This window comes from Triturus cristatus, chromosome 4_1 (assembly GCF_964204655.1).
Source record: "Triturus cristatus chromosome 4_1, aTriCri1.1, whole genome shotgun sequence".
NCBI classification, from domain to species: domain Eukaryota; kingdom Metazoa; phylum Chordata; class Amphibia; order Caudata; family Salamandridae; genus Triturus; species Triturus cristatus.
In genome coordinates, this window is record NC_140585.1 from 492,013,755 (window position 1) to 492,037,510 (window position 23,756).

The 23,756-nt window shown below is 44.1% G+C and overlaps 1 protein-coding gene across 4 annotated transcripts in view; it reads left to right on the top strand.

Annotated features, from left to right (window-relative positions):
- The window catches only part of LOC146855138 (solute carrier organic anion transporter family member 1A2-like), a 643,199-nt gene that overhangs the window by 140,296 nt on the left and 479,147 nt on the right, over positions 1 to 23,756 (top strand). Inside the window, exons 1-2 of one of the 4 annotated variants that reach the window (XM_085650572.1) lie at positions 12,373 to 12,648; positions 20,487 to 20,605. In XM_085650572.1, the coding sequence (XP_085506698.1) occupies positions 20,546 to 20,605 (60 nt within the window). In that variant the 5' untranslated portion in view covers positions 12,373 to 12,648; positions 20,487 to 20,545. Of the gene's footprint in view, positions 1 to 12,372; positions 12,649 to 13,608; positions 13,699 to 20,486; positions 20,606 to 23,756 lie in introns of those variants that run through there. The other 3 variants (XM_085650571.1, XM_085650570.1, XM_085650573.1) reach the window with 3 other exon arrangements.

The following is a 23,756-nucleotide window of genomic DNA, read 5'->3' on the forward strand; positions in this document are numbered from 1 at the left end:
ACACAACCACACACACACACAACCACACACACACACAACCACACAACCACACACAACCACACACACACAACCACACACACACAACCACACGCACACCCACAACCACACACACACAACAACCACACAAACACACACAACCACAAACACACAACCACACACACACAACCACACATAACCCCCCACAACCCCCTACACAACCACACACAACCCCACACACAACCACACACACAACCACACACACACACAACCACAACCACACACTCACACATACATCCACACAACCACACCCACAACCACACACACAACCACACACACACACACCCACACAACCACACACAACCACACACACAACCACACACAACCACACACAACCACACACACAAACACACACACACAACCACACACACAACCACAATCACACACACATAACCACACAAACTACCACCCACACACAACCACACCCACAACCACACCCACAACCACACACACAACCACAACCACACCCACAACCACACATACACACATAACCACAACCACACACACACACACACAACAACACACACAACCATAACCACACACACAACCACACACACAACCACAACCACACACAACACACACAACCACACACAACCACACACACACAACCACACACACACAACCACACACAACCATACACACAACCACACACACAACCACACACACACAACCACACACACAAACGCACATACAACCACACACACACACAACCACACACACAACCACACATACAACCACACATACAACCACACACACAACCACACACACAACCACACACACAACCACACACACACACACACCACACACAGCCACACACACAACCACCCAGACAACCACACACAACCATACCCAACTACACACAACCACACACACACACATAACCACAAACACACACACAACCACAACCACACACACAACCACAACCACACACACAGAATCACACACACACACCCACACTCACAACCACACCCATAACCACACCCTCACCCACAACCACAACCACACCCACACACAACCACACACACAACCATACACACACAACCACACACACACAACCACACACACACACACACACAACCACACACACACACACACACACACACACACACACACACAACCACACACAACCACACACACAACCACACCAAGCATTGGCATAGCCAATGGGTCTTGCCTTTGGGACCTTATAAGTGTTTAGCCACGCAACAGTTGATGTGGGTGCACCAAGGATATTGTGCTGCATAACTAAATACTTAGAAGGCCCCAAAAGAGAGACCTATTGGCTATGCCAATGCTTGTTTTGCAACTTGGTTCTTGATATTTTGCCTTTCCCATGATAAACAGGACCACAAGTACCAGAATGCAATACATCAACTACTCACACCTGCAATGTAGAAATGTGAGGTCTCTATGTAGGGTCAAATGGATGATTTCTTGTAAGTGTACAGCATGAAAGCCTTTTCCTTTATTGTTTCTACAAAGTACGTTTGTGTTTTCATAGTGAAATACCAGGAATGTTCAGCAGCATTGCAATTTGAGTTTCTAAACTAAACTCCTTCTCTCAGTCCGTAATACCAAATCATTGTTTATGGACCTGCGAGGATGGGCAAGAAGCACATGATTTTATTTGGCAAATGATGATAATGCCAGGCAGCTGTAAGGGAAGTATTGCTGAAAGGAGAGTGTGAAAGCCTTTACTGAATTGCAAAATGTGTTTAGTGCATATTAAAAAGTCATTTTGTGGTTGTGAACCGTATGACTTTGTGAATAGAGAGGACCAGGAATCCAAAATCGCTTGGTTTTTAGGTTCTGTTAAGTGAAGAATTAATTTGTATTCAAGTGTTATTTTGTGTTTAAAGATGTAATGTGTTTTAAATTGGACTTTTATTTTTGTTTGTCAGTAAAATATTTACTTTTCTGTTTTGTGTACCTGGAAACAAAATAGAAACATAATAAATAGAAGTCAGGTGTGTTGGTTTTACTATAGGTAAGCCCATATCTAGACTATAATTCATTCCACAAATAGAGATATTTACTGGATTTATTTGTGATACATATGGTGGGGGCCCCATCAGCATATTTTGCAGGGGGCCCACCTCAAGTTTAGCTACGCTGCTGGCTGGCATTTGTTGCTTTAATTTATGCTAAGGAGTCTGTTATATTTCACTAAAAGTAACGATGCGCTTGTGTTAACATGCTTCATTTATTAGATCTTTTCATACATATTCCTTCTTGAAATATTATACTCATATCCTCCGCAGTTATGAAACCTTATGCAATCATCAATGTGTAAATTCTCTGAGGTTTCACTTGTCTTGTTTTCTCCAATCATTTTTATAGCTCTTGTAGATCAGTCATATAGGTCTTTCCAGGTAGAGATTAATTACCTCTCTTACCTGGGGGTATGAGACAGAGAGTGAATTTGTCACAGCATAATTTTCTTCCTCCAAGGTTCCCTCCCTAAGTTTTTTTCAATAATTACCCCATGAATCAGCACTCTCAGCCCTACTCCCTTAATACTATGACACAGTTGCTCTTCCTCCTCAGGTTCTCATCATGGCAAAGTCTGCAATCACCAGGAAGCCATCAACTCCCCAGTCTAGTGGTCAATCTCCTTCCTAACGTAAAGTGGCTGATTTACCTGCCCCGGGAAAGAGGCCAGTCAAAAAAACCCATGTTTGAAGGGTTAGACCCAAAGTGCACTCTCAGTGCATTGCCACTGAAAGATCAGGTTAACTGCTGATCTATCCACCCAACCTAAAAAGGAGACATTTGTGTGGGCTTAGTACTTGCTTTCTAGGCCCAACACAGAAATTGTCATGTTATCATAAACAATTTATCTCAAATCCTTTGGTGGGAATAGCTGGGAGAGATGGCATCTTGTGTCTCAAGGCAAGAGTTCCCCCAAGCGGAAGGTTTATGTGATGACGGTAGATGAAATGTTTATCAGACGTAACGTAGAGGTAGCTAGGGTTGTAGTGAAGTGGAAAAAGTGAAAAGGTTGCATCTGTCAGAGGAGTATTAAAAACACAAAGATCTTTTTCAGGCTATAATCAGTGACAATATTGTAATTCAATGTAAGCAGACTGGGAAGCAAATGCAAACATAGGAGACTGATCTTAGACATTAACAACACTAAAATAACTGTACCCCACATATCCCTTTTTTGCTACTCTATGTATGGTGGATTTGGTCTTAAATAAACAGGAAACTAACTTTCAAATAAACCACACACCCTACATTGTTCAGAATGAACTAATGCAGAGGTGGTTCAGTTCTGACAAAGGGTCTGGTTACGAATTTGGCCGAGTGAGACTGCCAAACCTGTGACCCGCTCCTGCACCGCCAAACCCCTGCACAAAGCCCACCAGATTGCAATTTTTTTGTCCCTGGTGGGTGGCTCTTTTGAGGTTCAACAGAAGTTCCTATGTAATAGGCACCCTGCAAAGAGAACATCAAAATCAGTACCTTCAAGGCATGGACTGGTGCAGTCCATGCCGTGCAGGCACTGGGGAGCATGCATACAGGGGGGCACCTCTCATGCACCCCATGGCCTTGAGGCACAAGAGGCACCTGTAGGGTGTCCCCTTTGTTTCCTGCCTGCGACGGTTTTACTGGAGTAGGAACCACCATGAAAACCGTTGCAGAGAGGAAACTAATTTGATGCTTGGGGGACAGCGGCGGTCCGGCTGAGCATATTGCAGCCTCAAGACCGCCGTGCCTCCACCAGGGATCTCTGATCCATGGTGGTGGCAGCGGTGCAATGAAGGTCCAACTGCCTTAGGTGTAATAGGGTGGTTGGACTGCCGGTGCGGCGGTGGCTGGACTGCCACCTCTGCAACCCCGCGAGTCTGGCAGCCCTCGGACTGCCACAGTCATAGTCAGGCCCAAAGTGTTTTTCCTGGCACAGAAGTAGCTCTTTCATCAGAAATGAATGACAGGTAGGCTGCCATGTCATGGCCTCTACTTTGCTTCTGAGAAAAAAACGACGTCTGTGCCATGCAGGGTGAGGTCTTTCAGAGAGTGGGAGACATTGTTAATAATCCGTACTGCAGGTGGCCTTGCCCTGTATGGCAGACCCAGGAAGGAAACATCTGCACCAGGGAGACCTTAAATAGGCCAGGCATTCTAATGCTGTAGAGGCAGTAGCTCTGTGGTGAATGGTACTTGCCCATTACTGTACTCTGGTGGAGGCAGTAGAGGCTCCACCAGCACACAATATGTGTTTTCCCAACCTTTTTCTTGGGACAAATAGTGTTGGTAGTGCTCGGCAATGGATAAGTGATCCCATCACCATTGCTGCACTGCAGGTGGAATTTTGATTAATAAATATTAGGACTCACATTCCAACTTTTGCAAATTTACATGCATGAGGAAACAACAAATAAGTCCTGCTTTTCTCTATCATTTTTTAATATACGGAAAAAGCGAGTAGAAACAATTATCTTAAATCATTTTTCCATGCTTCATGTATAAGATTCCAATGGGACAAGATGGAGGACTGTAAATACTTGGAAATTTGTTAAGTCACTGTTCATGGATATTTAGAATGTTCATGCTATAAAAATCATTAGAGCGCTTTCATTTTCATGAAAGTATAGCTACCATTGGCAATGCCGTGGGACAGGCTGGTGTAAAATTGCTTGAATCAGAACTATGACTCAGATGATAGTATCCCATCAAGGGTTAAACCGGGGTAAGGAGCAGAAGCCAGAAATGAGGGAGCAAACTATTTTTAGGCACACCACTTAAGTGGCTACGAAAATAAGAGAAATTCTTGAATGATAAGTGGCAGAAGAGTAAGGAAACAGTGGGAGAACAGAGGAAGTGGTGTGTTGTCAGTCTGGGGACAAAGATTGGATGTCTGTTATATGAATTGATGGGGAGGGAGCGCTGGGAGGAACATGGTTGACCTATATATACAGTTGTGAGAGGTGGCTGTTGGGATGGGTTTATATAGCAATAGGATCAATGACGTATACATTCCTGCTAAGTATAGTTTGGGTATGCTCCAAATCCATTTTGAGGGATCGATTAAGTGTATTTTTGAGAAAAGAATTTTGCCAGGACTTGTGGTAAAGCAAAGCTAAGCCCATGATGTGTGCATTGATATGTTCTTGGAGTTTTCAATTCATTATTGTTTTGATGCCAAGATTACAGAGATGCAAATTAGAAACAGATCATTGGGGTTTAATGAAAGGGGTTGGTGATTCTGTGAAGATATCCAGTGAGACTGTGTTGTAGTTTAAGTCAAGTTGAGTTTAGAAGAATTCATACATGTACATTTAGATTTCATTCCAAAAGGCTTTGAAATATATGAAGTTATGGAGGAGATATTTTTAAATAGCTTTTTTATTTATCACAATTTCAGCATTTGTTGGAGTTTTGTAAGCCTAGTTCAAAAAGGTTATTTGGGATCAAGAATGCGTTGTGTATATAATAAAGTTCCTACAGTTGTGGCTATGAAGGTTGAATGCCATATGCTAACCCAGTTGGCCGTGGGAACTTGGGGGGCAAATCAGATTCAGTGCCGATAGAGTCCCATTTGTTGATTAGTTTTTTAGTGATCCATGTTTCCTCTGCCCAAAAGACTTTGTATATTCCAGAGTCAATATGTCGAGAAATTAAAAGTTGATAGGGGAATTACTGATAATATTTCTAAAACTAAATGTGGGTAAACTTAAATGTGATGCATGTAGCCTCTTACTCTATTGAAATTATATGCAGAAAATCTATATGCAAACTAAAGCAACATATTGTGGAAACAGGACAAAGTAGTTTATATATACTACACAAATTTGTGCCAATAAGTTCTACATGATAGTGTCTGGAAGCAAAAAAATATTTCCGACACTAAAATGCACGTTTAAGAGAAAGCTATTGACTAGGGGTGGGCGGTAAACTCCTCTCTGCTGGCAGAACTTCCTGAGTTTTGCCCATTCCACATGTCGCCTGGAGTGCGGAGTTTCACGAGAACAATACCAGCAGCCACTTGGATGAGTTTATCTTGTGCATGGCTCACCAACATTTACTTGCATAGCATGAGTGAGAAGATTGAGCGCAAGGATGAGTACCGGTGCAATGTCTCAACATGGGTGGTTGCAGTAGGTCGCCACCACTTGCATTGAGAAAGCTTCCGCTCTCATTGGGAATGCTACAGCTCGAGTAGAAAATTGGGCAGGAATAAGCAGAGCCCCCAGTGCAGCACTTGGTGCTGTTAGTGCTAATTTTGAAGCATGGGATAAGCTCCTGGAGCTAAAAATCAGTACGAGCACTACGAGGGACTGAAATCCCACCTCTCACAGAACTACGTGGAATTCTCTAGAGTAAATCTCCACGAGTACCTGCCCACCCCGACTTTTGACTTGATGTGCTTAGTTTTGTTGATGGCTATGATGCATGGTATTAGATTTCCCCCACATAGTTAAAAAAGTCCATTATAGAGTGCTGCACTTGGCCCTTTCTGCAGGGTCATACCCAAACATTTTCCTTCACCCTCCTGTTTTCAGAATTTTTTTGTTGACTTTTAGGACTCTGTGCACATTACCACTGCTAATCAGTGCTAAAGTGCTTGTTCTCTCTCTCCTTAAAACATGGTAGAATTGGCTTAGACCCAATTAAAATACTAAGGGGCTAATCGACATCCCTGGTGTGACTTCAGACCACCGTATTACAATTACGACGGTCGGAATTCAAACCAGCCGGTCAATCTGACTGACATCCAACAGGCTCCTTGAGCCCATCAGCCAGTCGGAAAGGCTGCATAATCCCCTGAGAAAGGCATTTCCACCTTCAGGATTAGGATGCCGCTTTCTGAGAGCAAACCCATGTCAGCCTTTCAGTGAACTGCCCGCCACACAGTGCAGGGATTAACACAAGCTCCAATTTCTCTATGGGAGGTTGTGCTACTGCCAGTTTATGACCGCAGCACAAGCTCCCATAAAGAAATTGGAGTATGCAACAGCATGCTGGGTGGTTGCATTGTAATTGCAGTGTATGTATCGCTGACTGGAGGTCGGTTGGTGCCAAGACCGTTTGTATGTCGCTAGTAAACTGCCACTACTTGTGTCCAGGGCATGAAAACTAAATGCTACTAGTGGGCCTGCACCAATGATTGTGCCACCCAATTAAGAGGCCCTCTAAACATGTCTCAGACCTGCCATTTCAGCTTGAGTGTGTAGTTTTAAACTGCCATTTTTACGAGATTCTTGTACATGATTGATCCACATAACTGATGGTCATAACAGTCTTGTAAGACTAACAATTCAGTCCAACCCAATGTATTTTGGGCCGATACAATAGCCCTTCATCAGGGGTATCTTTAGGGTATCAAATCCTTGCTTGTACAGGAAAGCTGTATCTATGGCTCAGTATACATTATTAGCAAATGCTGGATTCCCAGCTGAGCGTGCTCTAGCCTGACTCTTTCATGACGAAACATAGTTATGACCAGCAGTTATATGGATGAATCATGTACAAGAATGTTGTCTTTGGAACAACATTGACTTGATTAAAGAAATCTAATTTCCACAGTCAACTGTGGCCACATTGTTTGCTGAGCATCATTTTTATTTGAGCTTGTTGTTTATTCTGTTTAATAGTGTTTATCATTGTTGTATAATGTTGAAACGCCGATTTGTGACATATTAGTGCACATTGTGACTAGACCATTGGTCCGAGAAATCCTCACTATTTATATGTTTGGGGTCAGGGTAAAGCCTCTTCACAGAGTGCGCACTAAAACTTAAAATTCTTCAAAGATTTTTTTAATTTACTCAAGCTATGATCCAGATTTGATTGGAAAAAAACCTCTATAGCTCCCAAGTTTAGAAAGTTGGCATTTTCCTGCCTTAGGCATTTAGTGCCTGCAGCCTGTCTCTGGGTCTCATGACTGGATGTAGATGGCAGTTAGCTTTTATGGATTCCTGCTTGACAGCCACAGACCATTGAGAGCTTAGATGTGCCTGATGCACCATCACTGGCAGGATGGGAAGACGGAGCTAGGTACAGCCACACTTACACCTGAAAAGGCTGTGTCCTGCCTTCACACAAAGGCTGCAAATCGCCTGTAGTTAGTCAGGGGAGGGGAGGCAGGAACTCTGTGCACTTCAAAGGGAAGCATTTAGTAGCTTCTCCCACTTCACAGGAGGCACCAGGTATAAATACTCAACCTCAGACACCATTTATTTTCAGTCACTGCCTCCACAGTGGTTGGCCATGTGTTGTGCAGGTCTTTCAGCTCTGACATGTAGTAATTTGTATCTGTGTTGGGTCCATTTTTGGCTGTAGTAAATTTAGAAGGGCAGATTGTGAATAGTAATAGGCTTACTCTTTTGTGGGTTGGTACACATACCTCCCTAAAACCTTCCCTAGCCCTCCCTTAACTCCTGTCCTTTTGAAGTAAGCATTCACGATTTTACAGCCACTCCTCCATCCCTCCCACACTAACTTTTAGAACATATATTTGTATGTGCTGAGACTCCACAGTTGGGATGGAGATCTCAGCACAGAAAAATAAAGGTGTGGTGAAGGCAGCAGCAGTGCCTACATATGGGTTCAGGGGTGTTGACCCTATGCTGCTGCGAGCCACTACCTCCCAGGCTCATTTTGTCAATTCAAATTAGCCCAGTACATATCTGCATTCGTTTGTTTCCTTATGGGCAGGGATACAGAGCTCTCAGTGGGTGGGATGAGCAGCTGAGGCTGAAACTAAGCTGCTCATGACAGATTAGCTGGTATTTTCACTCTGGCCATCCAGGCATGGCAGTTCAAGCTTTGGCATTGAAGACTACCATGGAGCTGCGTTAACAAAGACACAGCCACATCAGTCTTCAATGAAGCGTTATGGAAGAAAGCCCCAGCCAATATTGGCACTGCTCTTACGCTGCTTATCAATGCTTGGATTGACTGGGGAGCTACTGCTACGGAAGAAGTAAGTACTAGTTACCAGTGTCTGAGATTAATTGAAGAATACTGTCTATCACCCTTACTGTTTATTGGATTGTGGACACTATGCAGATCCTAAACATCCAGGTGAACCTCCTCAATGAAAAACAATGTTTTGAGGTAAGATTTGAATTTTACAAGGTAGCTTCCATTTGTGTGGCCAACCCAGTGGCGTAGCCAGTGTGTCGTCAACCGCAGTGGATCATATCAGCGCTTGTTTTTTACAGTGCTTCGTCTTGCTTAATCTGTAATAATTATCAGCTGTAGTGCACAGTCAGGCCTAGCTGCATGAGGGGCCCGCTGCTGTAAACCTTAGCTGTATGTTTCTTAACAAACAAGCTTTGTGTCACGTGGCCATTTTTAGGTCGAACCTAAACAGCGCTTGCGCTGTAGGCGATTTGTTATTATCTATTTTGTGCAGTCTGACTCCTCCTTGGTTTAGGATTGGCTTTGATTGGCTTTTGTGTGTGTCATTTAAAATTAAAGTGTGCTAATTGACAGAGGCTTAGAGCATGTCCCACCTTTTGTTTTTAAAGTTTCCTCCCCTGGAGTATTGCCCCGGGTACGCACACGCAGTCTTTGCCTTTCCATTTCCAGCACCATGCTGTCTTCGGCATTGCATGCACTTTACAGTGTCCCTGGGGCACAAGCAGGAACCTACTAGAGTGCTTCTCTATGAGAATGCACTCTGCGGTCCCCCCGGGCAAAGGCAGGCATCCACTTCAGCATACCTTTCTTGCTGGTAAACCCGTGTACTATGATAACCATTTTAAATTGTAGATACTTTAATAAACGCAATTTTAAATATCGACCATCACAACTGTTGCTTTACCCTCCCTAATGAACATCAGCCCATAAACCATCATGGATCTGTATGTTTACATGCTACTGTCCCCGCTGACTGAGAAACGCTGGCTCCAACTCAGCAGTTTTTTTACAAATACAGAGCACGCCCTCGTCGGTCTGCGCACATCGTGCTCGACGGTGTTTAGCTGCTAAAGCCAGAAGCCAGATTTGGATCAGCAATTACTCTTTCACGCCTCAATGTGTTTCTGTTTGCTTAGCGCACTTCACTTGGCAGGGGCAGGCTTGGACACCACTTTTATCCGCAGTTTATAAAGCGCAAACTCAACGCAATGGTATTGGAGCCCTTAACATGAACACAAGTTACAAAGGACACGTTCATGTTTTAGGCACAAAGAGATTACGCGATTTGCCGAGAATCACAGGATGTTGAGCCGACACCGAGACTCGTTTCCATGTGGGATAGACTCAAGTGTTGACATCTTGAGCTGACGGCATACAGTTGTCATACTCACGGCTCTGCTGTTCAACGTCAAAGATATAAAGTTGTTGCCTGGGATTGTTGGCATCTGAAGTTAGGGGCATATCATCAAGGAGGCGATATAAAATTATCGCCGCTTTAGCGTCTGTTTTCGGACAAAAAGTGGCGATAATTTTATCGCCTAATCAGCAAGGTCACTCTATTGCGTGAATCCTTGCATTATCGCCCTTTCCCCCAATGCCCATCTTTGCATCTCTAATGAGATGCAAAGTGAGCGTTCCTGCCCTGACATAGCTGGAGAAATGTCGCTCATGTTTTAAGATTCTGCAGAGGCCTGCACATAATTCTTAAGTAGGAATCTGTTTTTATTTAACAATTGCCTTTTTTGTCTTTGTTTACTTAGGTTATCAGTCAGGGGTAATTAGGGCAGCTGACAAAACATTTTAAAGTGATTTCTTCTTACATTAACTATTAAAGGTCTCCAACAAACGCCACTTGCCGCCGAACAACTTGCAGGTGGGTGCCGTTGGCGTGTTAGTGGCTTGTACACGCAAATTCATTTTTCACCAACTTCCCCAAAAGGATTTTACAACGCACTCCACGGATTCTTTCTTCAATTCATATTTATTCTTGATTTACAAGCAGACCGGTTTCGACATGTTTGCCTTTTTCAATGCCTTTAGTGCAGATTACTTTCATTTCAATGCCCCCATTTAAATATCCATTCGGACTTCCCTATTGTTAAACCAGATTGGTCGCACACTGCTACACCTACCAGGCGTGTTCCCCCAATGAAAATGGTCCCTGAAGGTCAGCGTCGGTGGATACACCTATGCTCGAGTGTGAATGCAAGTATGCGTGGCGTGTGCCATCCCTGGACACGTGTTTCGAGGTAGTTGCCTCTCGTCAGCAGGGAGTAGGAAAATGTGTGGGGTTGCTGTGTAAGCTGCTAAAATCGTTTTCAGGTCTAGTACCTCTCGTAGCGCGCAGGTGCGTAACCATGAGTCCGTCGACTCCACCGGCTCAAGGGAGCCTGAATATAAAGTTAAACCAGATTGGTCGCACACTGCTACACCTACCAGGCGTGTTCCCCCAATGAAAATGGTCCCTTAAGGTCAGCGTTGGCGGATACACCTATGCTCGAGTGTGAATGCAAGTATGCGTGGCGTGTGCCATCCCTGGATACGTGTTTCGAGGTAGTTGCCTCTCGTCAGCAGGGAGTAGGAAAATGTGTAGGGTTGCTGTGTAAGCTGCTAAAATCGTTATCAGGTCTAGTACCTCTCGTAGCGCGCAGGTGCGTAACCATGAGTCCGTCGACTCCACCGGCTCAACTTCCTTGCAAGTACTTGATTAAATGGAATAAAGAACACCACGCTTGGTAGACTTGCTGCGCTATTAGAAACTGCTGGAAACACAAAATCACACACAAATCTCTTGATTGCCAAACCTCCAAAGCTCCGTTTCCCACGTGTCTGATGGCAAAATATAGTCATTTCCATCAGGCCCTCCGAGCAGTCAGACTCAGGACCCTGGTTCCTTGGTGACCTGCCTTAGCTGGGGAGTAGATGGGGGGCGGAGGGGAAGTGAGCGGTGGATTGTGGGGGGTCTGATTGGGGCAGGGGGAGAAGGGCAGAGGGCGGGAAAGAGGAGACTCGGAGAGCAGTGAAGCCGCTGGGATTTTAGCAGATAGGACAGCAGGTTAGAGAACAGGGAGACAGAGGTATACTGGGACTTGAGGGAAAACCGTCTCTAGTCTGAGTGATGAGGGCACGAATAGGTGAGAGAGCAGTCTGTGAAAAGAGTTAACCCAGATATCCAAGAGAAGGGCATACAAGACCAGTCTAAAAGCTAGAAGGACAATCAAAATCAAGAAAAGAAAACCAACATAAAAGACTACAGAGAGAGAAACAGGCTTACACCGCCGCAGCGACAGTGAGATAAGAGATGCAAAGAGCCCAAGGCTCGCTGACGGGAGGGAGGACATGGGGTCAAGAAGTGAATGGACGCTCCCCAAACATACTGTGCTAGGGATAGCGAGGCAGAAATCGAGCAAAAGGGACAGACCCAAGGAAGAACAAGACACGTGAGCAGGGCAAAAGAAACAGTGAGGGGCAGAGACACACGAAAGAGGCAGCAGGAGGCGGTACCGGAGACAGGAACAGACACGAGGAGAGCAAAAATAGAGTGCCAGTGGAGAAGAGGCAGCAAGAAGAGACAGACCAGAGGGCAGGAAAATACGGCAAAAGAGGGTCTTGAAGAGCAGATCCAGTGCTGTCAGTTCAGGGCAGTTTCTGCACACACACACCCATGAGGATGGCAGAGGACGAGCTACAGTGCAAGAAGATCGAGCTGGACGAAAAGGAAAAGACCGAAGAGGACGGGTAAGTGGCAACCTCGGAATGCAAATGTTGATGCATCTAGGAGATTGGGGAGTGTTGAGGTCCGGCTGCGTGCTCCACAGACCTTGTAATCCACATGTGTGAAATTTCCAGGGACGCGACCAAAATACCTGATGTGAACCGAAACCTGATTTTCAAGTGAGAAATGCTGCGTCCTCGGCGGCATTGAGGCTGTCCAGGAGGGGGACTGCTCTTTAGTGCGTGAGAGTCTAAACCAGAGGTTATGCCCCCCTCCAAAACTTAATGCAAGGATTTTGGGGAGGGGGCAGGACTGATCGTAGGATGTTGGGATTATGCAGTCATTTCAAGTGTGGTTTTCTAAAGCTCACAATCGATAGTAGATGTAAGACTTATAAAAGAGCAAACATGTCAAACAAAAAACGAATGAACCCATAAAGTGCTAATATGCATAATCGGGGTGCTGTGAGCCCTTGCACTCTTGGGCCTCAATACAACTGCACACGCTGCCCTAAAGATAGCTGTGGCCCTGACAAGCAGACTATCTCTGAGTGGTTAATTTGTGAAAAAATAAGTGCCTGGTCTCTCGTCAGGAGGCAGCTTGCACCAACCAGTTGCTCCTATTAGCATCGCTAATAACAGAACCAACTTCTAACCAACTACTAAGGCTTGCCTTCCTGGTCAGAGCTGTGTTGAATGCCTGACAGGTAGGACAACCTCCTACACTCGCTATCTGGTCAAACTGCTCATTTGCACACTGTGTTTTTAAACGGAACTTTAGCTGATCCTGCTTCTGCACATAATTGCTCATTTGCACATATGGTTTTAAAAATGGATTCTTAGATGCTGCTAATTATTTGCCCTCAGTTGTGTCCACATATCAATTATATATTGTGCACTGTTTACTTCGTGACGCCTGTGCTCGGTTTTGCTCCGCGGTAAAAGCGGAAGTGGAACTTTTGAGCTGGTAAGGTTAGCGCTCTACTTGCCTTGCACTGCTGCCCATATCTTCCGCGCTGACGCGACCGCGCAGCGCTTGCCTTCCTGGTCAGAGCTGTGTTGAATGCCTGACAGGTAGGACAACCTCCTACACTCGCTATCTGGTCAAACTGCTTATTTGCGCACTGTGTTTTTAAACGGAACTTTAGCTGATCCTGCTTCTGCACATAATTGCTCATTTGCACATATGGTTTTAAAAATGGATTCTTAGTTGCTGCTAATTATTTGCCCTCAGTTGTGTCCACATATCAATTATATATTGTGCACTGTTTACTTCGTGACGCCTGTGCTCGGTTTTGCTCCGCGGTAAAAGCCGAAGTGGAACTTTTGAGCCGGTAAGGTTAGCGCTCTAGTTGCCTTGCAGTGCTGCCCATATCTTCCGCGCTGACGCGACCGTGCAGTGCTTGCCTTCCTGGTCAGAGCTGTGTTGAATGCCTGGCAGGTAGGACAACTTCCTACACTCGCTTTCTGGTCAAACTGCTTATTTGCACACTGTGTTTTTAAACGGAACTTTAGCTGATCCTGCTTCTGCACATAATTGCTCATTTGCACATATGGTTTTAAAAATTGATTCTTAGCTGCTGCTAATTATTCGCCCTCAGTTGTGTCCACATATCAATTATACTTCGTGACGCCTGTACTCGGTTTTGCTCCGCGGTAAAAGCGGAAGTGGAACTTTTGAGCCGGTAAGGTTAGCGCTCTAGTTGCCTTGCACTGCAACCCATATCTTCCGCGCTGACGCGACCGCGTCGCTGGTGCGCCAAAGGCGCGCCTAAGGCAAGCCGTCTGCGCCCGTTCGCGCTCGGTCCGGGCTCATGGCATGTCCCCCTGGTATTCTAGAGAGGCTCTCTTATATTTAAATCCCAATAGAAGTAATATGTGCTGTCCTAGAATACATCCAGAGACACTTCTAAAAGGAGCTCCTGCATCATGCTCGAGCTGCTCTGGGAAGTTCCCGTCCTCTACTGAATGTCTGAATAGAGGTAAACCCAGGAATAAAGATAAGAACGCCTCTGCACCTATCAAAGCAATGCTTCTTAATGCTAGGTCTCTCATTAAACACAGTGATGAATGTGCACTGCTAATCGAGGACCACAGTATCAAGATGGCCTTTATCACTGAATCCTGGTCAGATGAAGCTTCTGGCCCTGACCTAGTTAAGCTTTGCCACCAGGTTATCTATGTTATACTCAAGACAGACTGGGCAGGAAAGGGGGAGGACTGGCGATAATTTATCACAATTTTCTTTAAAACCCTCTTTTTGTCCAGTACCAAATTCGACATGTGAAGCTCTGGAAGTGAATGTTCGCATTTCTCCTCATGACACTTTTTATGCTATTCTTTTATATCGCCCTCCCGGAGCAAGAGGTGCGTTTTTAGATCTAGCAGGATCACTCCTTGAAGAAGGACTAAGCGTAAACTCTTTTACTATTTTAGGAGATTTTAATTTTTATCTGGAGGATGATCTGGCTGTAGACAACGCCAAGCTTCAGGAAATTTTTGGTGGGGGGGGAACTCATTCAACTAGTCTCAGTCCCCACCCACAAGGCCGGTCATACCCTAGATGGTATTTTTTCTAACAATCCTAATATTAAACTCAGCAATGTACTACCAATTCCTTGGTCGGACCATGCAGCCGTTTTTTTCGAGATTTCTCTTACTAGGCTCTCCAAGCCAACCATTGAATTTTTACCCCAAGTTAATATCAGGGCTTGGAAAAATATTAACAGTGAGAAATTTGAAAACCACCTGAAGTCCACTTTGAACGTCTGGCCTTCATCGGTTGACAAGGCCGCGATGGCATATAGCGAATGGCTAGATTTGGCTTGCAAAAATGCAGTTCCAGTCAAAGTCTACACCCCTAGAAGAACGACACCCTCGGCCCCTTGGTACGATGAGAGATTAAAACACAAGAAAATAGAATGTAAACGATTAGAACGTATGTGGAGGAAGGACTATACCTTAGCTTCCAAAAAAGTGATTAAAGACAGCCTCCACAGTTACAAAAAACTGCTCACTGAAACCAAAAAGATGTTTTATGGGGAACAGATTAGTAAAGCAAAATCCTCCATAAAAGAATTATTTAATACAGTTCTAAAGCTCACAACACCAACTTTGGTTAAACCTCACGGCGACCTGGAATTCTGCAAACTTCTCGCCTCTGCCTTTCAAGAAAAAGTAGGCACAGTCTTCTCTTCCTTCAGTAACTCACTGGCAGAAGATATAAAGAAGGATGTTTGGGATTGTCCAATGGACACGAAGATAGTGCCTTTATCGAACTGTTTTGAGAATATGAGTGCCCAAGATACTGTTAAGCATTTGCAGGTAATCAAATCAGGCTCTGCTTTAGATCCCTGTCCTGCACAAATAGCCAAACTAGCATCTAACACCATTGGAGCTGCTCTTGCCCCTGTTTTTAATAGTATATTTAAGTGTGCCTTGTTTCCCAAAATCTGGAAAAAGCCTCAATTCTCCCCCTTCTTAAGAAGGCCAATTTGGATCCCAAAGAGCCGAATAATTATAGGCCCATCTCTCGGCTTCCTCTACCTGCCAAGCTGATCGAAAGAGAAATAAACAACCAGCTGAGTGCTTTTATTAATAACAATGAGCTCCTTGACCCTACTCAGTTTGGATTCCATACAGAACATAGTACGGAGCTTGCGCTGATCAAGTCTACAGAGGAAATTAGAGAAGCACTAGACCAGGGCGGCGCGGCAATCCTGATCATGTTGGACCTCTCGGCGGCCTTCGATACGGTCCACCATGAGGTGCTGTTGGACCGTTTAAGCGGAAAGGGGGTTACAGGCGAGGCTCTTGCTCTTTTAAGATCCTTTCTTTTAAATCAAACTCAAACAGTAGACATTGGTACTGATTGCTCAAAGCCTTTTTCTCTGCCCTGTGGGGTTCCCCAGGGCTCGGCACTCAGTCCCACGCTATTTAATATATATGTCTCTCCTCTGGCAGCCCTCATTCGTTCTTTTGGTTTCCAATTGACCTCTTATGCCGATGACACTCAAATTGTGTTATCCATCCAAAAAGGCAAAGAGGCTGAGGCCGGTCGGGACTGCTACAACTGTATGCAATCCGTTGCCGGCTGGATGTCAGCAAACTGTTTAAAGCTCAATGCAGGAAAAACGGAGGTGATTATTTTTGGTAATCCCTCAAATCTTTGGTCATCCAATTGGTGGCCACAATCTTTGAGTTCACCTCCAGCTCCCACTGGGAAGGCAAAAAATGTGGGAGTTATGGTAGACTCCAGACTGTCCTTTGCCGATCAGATAAGTAAGGTGGTATCATCCTGCTTTTTTATACTCCTCTCAGATGACAGCCTTAGGACAGTAGTAACGACACTTGTTATGTCTTGTCTAGACTATTGTAACGCCTTATATATCAATATTCATAAAAGGCAGCTTAATCGTCTGCAGACGGTACAAAATGCTGCTGCCAGAGTTCTTCTGGGCATTCCCAAGTTTGTATACATAAGAAAGGGACTTCGGGACCTTCATTGGTTACCCATGAGACAGCAGATAGAATTCAAGGCTCTCTGCCTGGTTTTCAAAACCCTGGAGGGATGTGGACCGACATTTATGAGTAAATACCTTCAATGGTATACCCCTGCCAGGGTCCTCCGTTCAACCAAAGCAAGGTTGGTAAAAGTCCCACGTGATAAAACAGCTAGTTGTGGGGGGGGGGGCAGAAGTTTTTTCTGCTGTGCTGCAAAACTCTGGAACGGCCTCCCTCTGCAGCTCAGAGCAGCGGCTGGGCTCCTGGAATTTAGAAGGGGCCTTAAAACCTGGCTTTTTTCCTAACAGATCCTAATTCAATTCATGTACTTCACCCTCTCAACCAGTAGGCAACGCATTTCAGCGCCAGGACACCTAACGGTAACAGTGCGCTTTACAAGTCCCTTTAACATAACATAACACTACAAGTGGGGAGAGGATGTGGCATAACAGCCAGATCTGCTGACTTTGGCGCTGGGGAACCAAGTTTGAGTCTCGGCGTAGGCTCAACATCCTGTGATTCTGGGCAAAACACTTAATCTCCCAGTGCCTACCAAAAATTAATATGTTCTTAACTGGTGCTCATAAAAAGCGCTCAAATACCTTTGGGTAGAGTTTGCACTATAAGCGCCGGTAATGACGATTAAGTGCCGGTGCTCACTGGCTCAAATTAAGCACTGGCTATCTCTTCTTCTTTCACCCCTTCCACATCATGCCTGACCATCATTTCAATCTTGAAAAGGGCTCTAGGTCCCACTTTGAAAAAAATGAGTCCTGCATGTTGCCTCCCTGTCACGTTTTGTAGAAAAGGTACCCTGTGTCCCTAATGCTAGCAAGGAAAATAAGCCCAAAGCTCCCTTTTTAATGATTGTGGTGTCCCTCTTACCACTGAGCCCCAGTGCTGCTGCACCTGTTACACTAATAATAGCCACTGCCTTGCAAAGCAAGCTGTCTCCTTTGTCCTTTAACATTGGCTCCTATGTTCCACAATCCTTCTCCCATCTCTCTGATTCCCAAAACAAGGTGTCTCGTCTGCCTCAATTTTCTTCTCCTTTGGACCATTGCTACGAGGCCCTAGTATGCACTGTTCCCTAATGCACTCCAGGAAGTATAGTAAAACTGCTACAAACTGCAGCTGCAGCACCAATGATGATGAGGCTTCGCAAAGCAGGCTGTTTACCCTGACCACTCCACTGGACCATTACTCCTAGGCCTATTGCTCAAAGTAGGCTTTCTGCCCCTTTGTGTAACTAAACACCTGTTTGTGCTAGCAAGAGTGACGTAGGCGCTAATGCTACCAAGGAAAATGTGCATTAATGCCGCTTTCCATTGTAAGGCAGCCATTACTAGGGCCCAGTTGCACTAATGTCTGTAATAGCCAATAAAAAAAGTAGCCCCTCTAAATATCGCCCTGTTTCCCAGAGGCATCTCTCAGAAAAAGTGGTCATACCATTCGTAAACAAAAAAATTAGCCCCCACATAGCGCCCTCTATTTTGTGCCATTCCTTTTACACTATCAATGTATCTCCTGCTTTTCTTCTTGGGCCGTTACAGTGAGGGCCCAGAGGTCCAGAGGATCAGATTTCTATATCTCAAATACAACCCTACTGACCTCCTACCTTCAGCACCTTGTCTCACCTTCCTACAAAAATAACCTGCCCTGAACATTTAATGCTGACCTTGAGGTGTCTCTGCCGGCGTGGAGAACTCCACTGCTGTGAAACAAAGAGAGAGACTGAGAGCTAACCTACATTTATTAGGTCATGCGCTGCTCTCGCCATGCGAGGGCCTATTTGGAATCAATATGGATTCCATGTGCACGCGTACGGACGGACAGGAGATGTGCATGTGTACGGATCACGGCGTTTCAGCACAACGTGCGCATGGCGCGCTATCGCTATCCCTCCGTCCCCCGTCGCGCCCCCTCCTTCTTCCATTGTTTGCCACTGCTTGCATTAAAAATGCAATAGGTCTCGCCTTTCATTAAGTAAAGCCATTTTCTTTGCTATACAATACCATTAGCAAAGCAAATAGCTTTAACTTAATCAAAGGCGAGACCTATTGCATTTTCAATGCTTATTGTGGTCAGGTCATCAGGCTCCGGTCCTGGGCTTTGTGTTTAAAAGTCATTGTTTTCATGATTCAATCAGGATCTCTTGTATTTTTAATAAGACAGAGACTGGCATATAAACAACTATTGTCTGCCTGTGTCATCATTTGTGGCATTATCTACGTTCAAGCATGTATGACCTCAGTAACCTGCGCATGGCCAGCAGAGCTATCATTTCACACTGGCTCTAGTGCTGAGACCCCACCCTAGTGTTGGCTTCACTGCTGTTGACATTGACAAAGGTTTTCATGACCTTGACCCCTCCTGCTGGCACATTTGGAAAATTATATTTGTCCACTGCTGAAGTCACTTTTATTCCTCTTCAGCGTGTACAATACTCTTCTATGTGACTACAACTCCCACTTCAGGGGTTGCAAACCTACTCAAATTGCTTCTCAGCTGTCGAGGCAGAATTTAGTAAGATATGGGACTTTCTTTAATGGTTTGACATATTTCAAGACCACAAATTAAGAACTATAATTCTAGCTTTTCACAAAAATCTTTATTGAAATTAACTTTAAAATAAACCATTTGGCCCTCCTTTTTTTCCAAAGGTTTCTCCAGAGGATTACCCATTAGCGTTCCATTTTGTCAGTTGGGCTGTCTCACTTTGCTCGCTCACTACTTAAAACTCATCCCCAACGTCTGCTCCTCACCGCTTTGAAATGTCATCAGCCGCCACTGGGTGGAGGCTAAAACTCTTTATGTAAGTTTGTGAATAATATTTTGTAGAGCTTTGTAGTACTGTTGTAGTACTACACAACATACTACAAAATACGTTTTTCAATAGGCCCCATGGTTTTACCTCATTACAGTATTATTTGACCTTAACAGCTTACCACGCTTCATCAATGCAGGACACAGATTTAATTAAAATCTGTAGAAAATAATGACATTCTCCTCAGATGTTTGCATTTGAAAAAATGTTTTTAATCTCTTTACGAAATCTAAACAATTATAGCTCGCTTTACTATGAAATATGTTTAATTACAGGATCTTACTAGTTTAAACTGAGGCACTTGTAACAGTGGTGATGGCATATTTCAGACAATGTTGTGCATTGCTTGTGGTCTCTGTATCCCATTACTCGGGAATTATACATTAAAGCTCTACTGTCTATCACTTATCATTGGGCAAAGGGTTAATCTTCCCCTGTGCACGTAAATTTGGTCCTTTTTTGTGAATTTTGATTCTGAGTCTAGCTGTAATTTATATTGTCCATATATATGAGATCATGTTTTCTCTTTTAGAGTTCTACAACAAAAAGAAGAATACGTCAATAAAATCAACACTTCCTCTAAAAATCAAGATGAAAGTTACAAACAAATCTACCTCAAAACGGAGAAGATGGGGCATTTCAAAACTAAAGGTATAGACATTATATCAATATTGTAGACACCTCTATGTAGAACATGGTGTTGTGTGGAATATAGCATGTTACAACGCATGCTATTACATCATATTCTTTTATAACGCAGTCGTTAAAACAACCGCGTTGTTAGAATGCAATACCTTTACATCGCAAGTCATTAGGTCGACTTGCTGTAGGGGGCGCGCTGGATTTAGGAATAGTATAATTTACTATTCCAACTCCAGCCTGCTCGACAGTAGGGAAGGTGTTGGGATAGTAAATTATACTATTCCTTAGGTTAGAGCGCCCCCTACATAAAGTCCATCTAATGACTTGTGATGTAAAGGTATCGCGTTCTAACAACACGGACGTTGTAATGATCACATTGTAAAGGTAACGTGATGTAATGACAGCGTTGCAAACGCTGTTTCCCATTGTGTGACTTATTTTCCGCTTTCTCAGTCAACCCCATATTTATCAACTCTTAGATCGAGGTACTGACTTTGCAAAGCGCTGGGCAATCGTGACTATGTCTAAAGTGAGTGAGGACAAGATCAAAAGTTTGGAAAATAAAGCTGGATTGATGGTTCAGTAGAAATGGGCTGAGCTTGGGATGTCAGAGGTGAAGTTAAGAGAGGGAAACCTTTTTTTAAAATTTAGATCTGAACACACGGAATGCATGCATTAACAGTGATGATTAAGTGGTTTTGTTATGTTGGTTTTGCAATTCTGTGCTGATCGACCAGTACACGTTTTCATTTTCATTTAGTTCAAATGTCACTTTTACTCTGTGTAAATATAAATTTGCACTGCTGAAAATTTACATCTGTGAAAATGCTTATCAACAGTACAGAAGTGGTCAGTTACCACTGCAGTGCATACAATACAACGGGTGGCAACAACTACAATTTCACTATGGGTGGGTAAGAGTGGTAATGCAGACGAAGGGGAAGAAGGAAGTGGGGGCTTGGACACAGCCTCAAGAGAAAGGGAATGGGTACTGAAGTGAGTCTTACAAGAAAGGTTGTGCAGTTATAGAAGTGACTACACTGTGGGTGGGAGACTGTGAAGGGTGGAAAGGAAAAGAAATAAAGAGCCATGCTTGGTAGCGTGCTCGTTAATTGGAGAAATGTCGGTTAGCGATAAGTTATTTTGGGACGGAATGCCCACTTTGCATCTCATTAGTTGTTGTGACGGGCGCTAAGTCAGCAAACCACGCGATAGCAATTAAATTATCGCCGCTTTTCGCCCGAAAACGGACGCAAAAGCGGTGATAATTTCATAACGCCACCTTGCTGATATGCCCCCATGTGAGTTCCAGATTTGACCACCTCAGACATGCTAGTCTGCTCCATGTTTCACTCCGCCTACGGAATTGGCAGAATTTGGCAACTCCACAATGCTCTTCTAATGCAGAATTCCAGCCAAATTTCGGTAATCAGCACGTGGCAATACGTTTTTTAAAAATGTAATGCCAGCGAGATTTGGGGAATAAGATTCAGGTGCCCCTATATGCTTTTAATGCCCCAGTTACCCAATCCAGGAATAATCGACAAGCTGGGGACCGCTTTCTGCCACCTTGCCTCTGGCACATTGAATTAAATGGGTAAGCACATTGAAAAGGCTGTGAAAATGCAGTAGGTGGAAGTACTGTGGCCTTCTATGCCAAGGACCTGGTGAGGCTTCCTTTACATGTAAAGTGCATGGATATCGCTACTAAAAACGGATAACAGATCGAAAGCACCAGCATAGGTGAGTCCAAGGAACCTGTTACCACCGGGTGAGGTACAGACATTCCCAGATGCCTTAACAGTTTGGAAAGGTGGATTTTCTTAATACAAATCGAGGTTGGGTGGGAACCACCATGAACAGAATGTACTCATATTCTCTTGAAAAAAAGGTGAGTTTTCAGAGAGAATTCTCAGATAGAGATACCAATTTGTACTAGGAACAAAAAATTATCACTTTACCTAATTTATTTAGGTAATTCCTCCTTTATTTTGGAGATGGCTAACTGAAAGCATAAAAGATAGTCACTTTGAGCAGGTTACTTTGGTGCTGACCAGTTACCACTAAACCCAGGTCATTTAAAATAATGGAATCAGATAAGAGAGAACGAGAGATTTCAGATTTCAACTGGTCATTTTGCAAATTATCCATTAGCACCTTAGCTCCCAAAAAGCAAGGTGGCAGGGCTATCTGCTGTCATGAAATGTGGAATGAAATGGGAAGCACTGAGGGCTGTGCACAGAGCTGACTTGAGGTCGATTCCTTCCAGCGCAGCACGTTGAACTATCCTTTCAAAGTACACATATTTCGTTCAACAAAGCCATTTGCCTGTGGCCAGAGAGATGTACTTTGCTGATGTTTGATGTTCAAACAGTTAAAAAGTTAAATCTCTCCTATTGAGGAGTAGACCGCTGCCAGATTTGAGACCCGAAGGAACACCACATGTTGCTTACATGTCATCCAGCCTCTTGATGACTTTGTCACGTGTGATTGACGATAAGGCTTCCACTAGAGGAAAACATGAGTATTCATTGACAACTGCCATGAGATGGTGTCCATTATTGAGGGGTCCAAATAAGTCAAACGCAATCCTCTCCCAGGCCTGCTTAGGGAGGTCAGACATATTGAGTGGGTGCTTAGCTGTTTTGGGAGACAGACAATTGCACAGATCACAAGCTATCAGTTCCTTTTCAACTCATTTATCAAGGCCCGGGAACCGCACTCGATCCCCGAGAGCTCTGTCAGTGGTGGCAATGCCATGATGTCCTTCATGCGCCAGTTCAATAATTTGTTGCCTCAGGCTTACAGGGATAACTATTCTCTCTCCTCTTAGTATGACACCATCAAGTGTGACAGAAAGTTCTTCCCAAACTTTCTTGAATTTCTGGTACTAAACATCATCTGTAAGAGGTCAAGTATGTTTTCCATTACTGTGTTGTAATGATTTCTTTAAGCTTGAGCATGCCTCTGTCAGTACTTGTAGCTGACAGAATCTATTCAACAGAAAGACCTGCAGGCGCACATGACTTTACTATGACATTGATGTAGACCTCAGATGCTTTGGACATTGTACTATGACGCTGTAGTAGCACTCATGAAAAATAGTCTGCAGTGTTTTGATCCATTTTCTGTTTTATGCTCAATAGTGTACTCATACTTC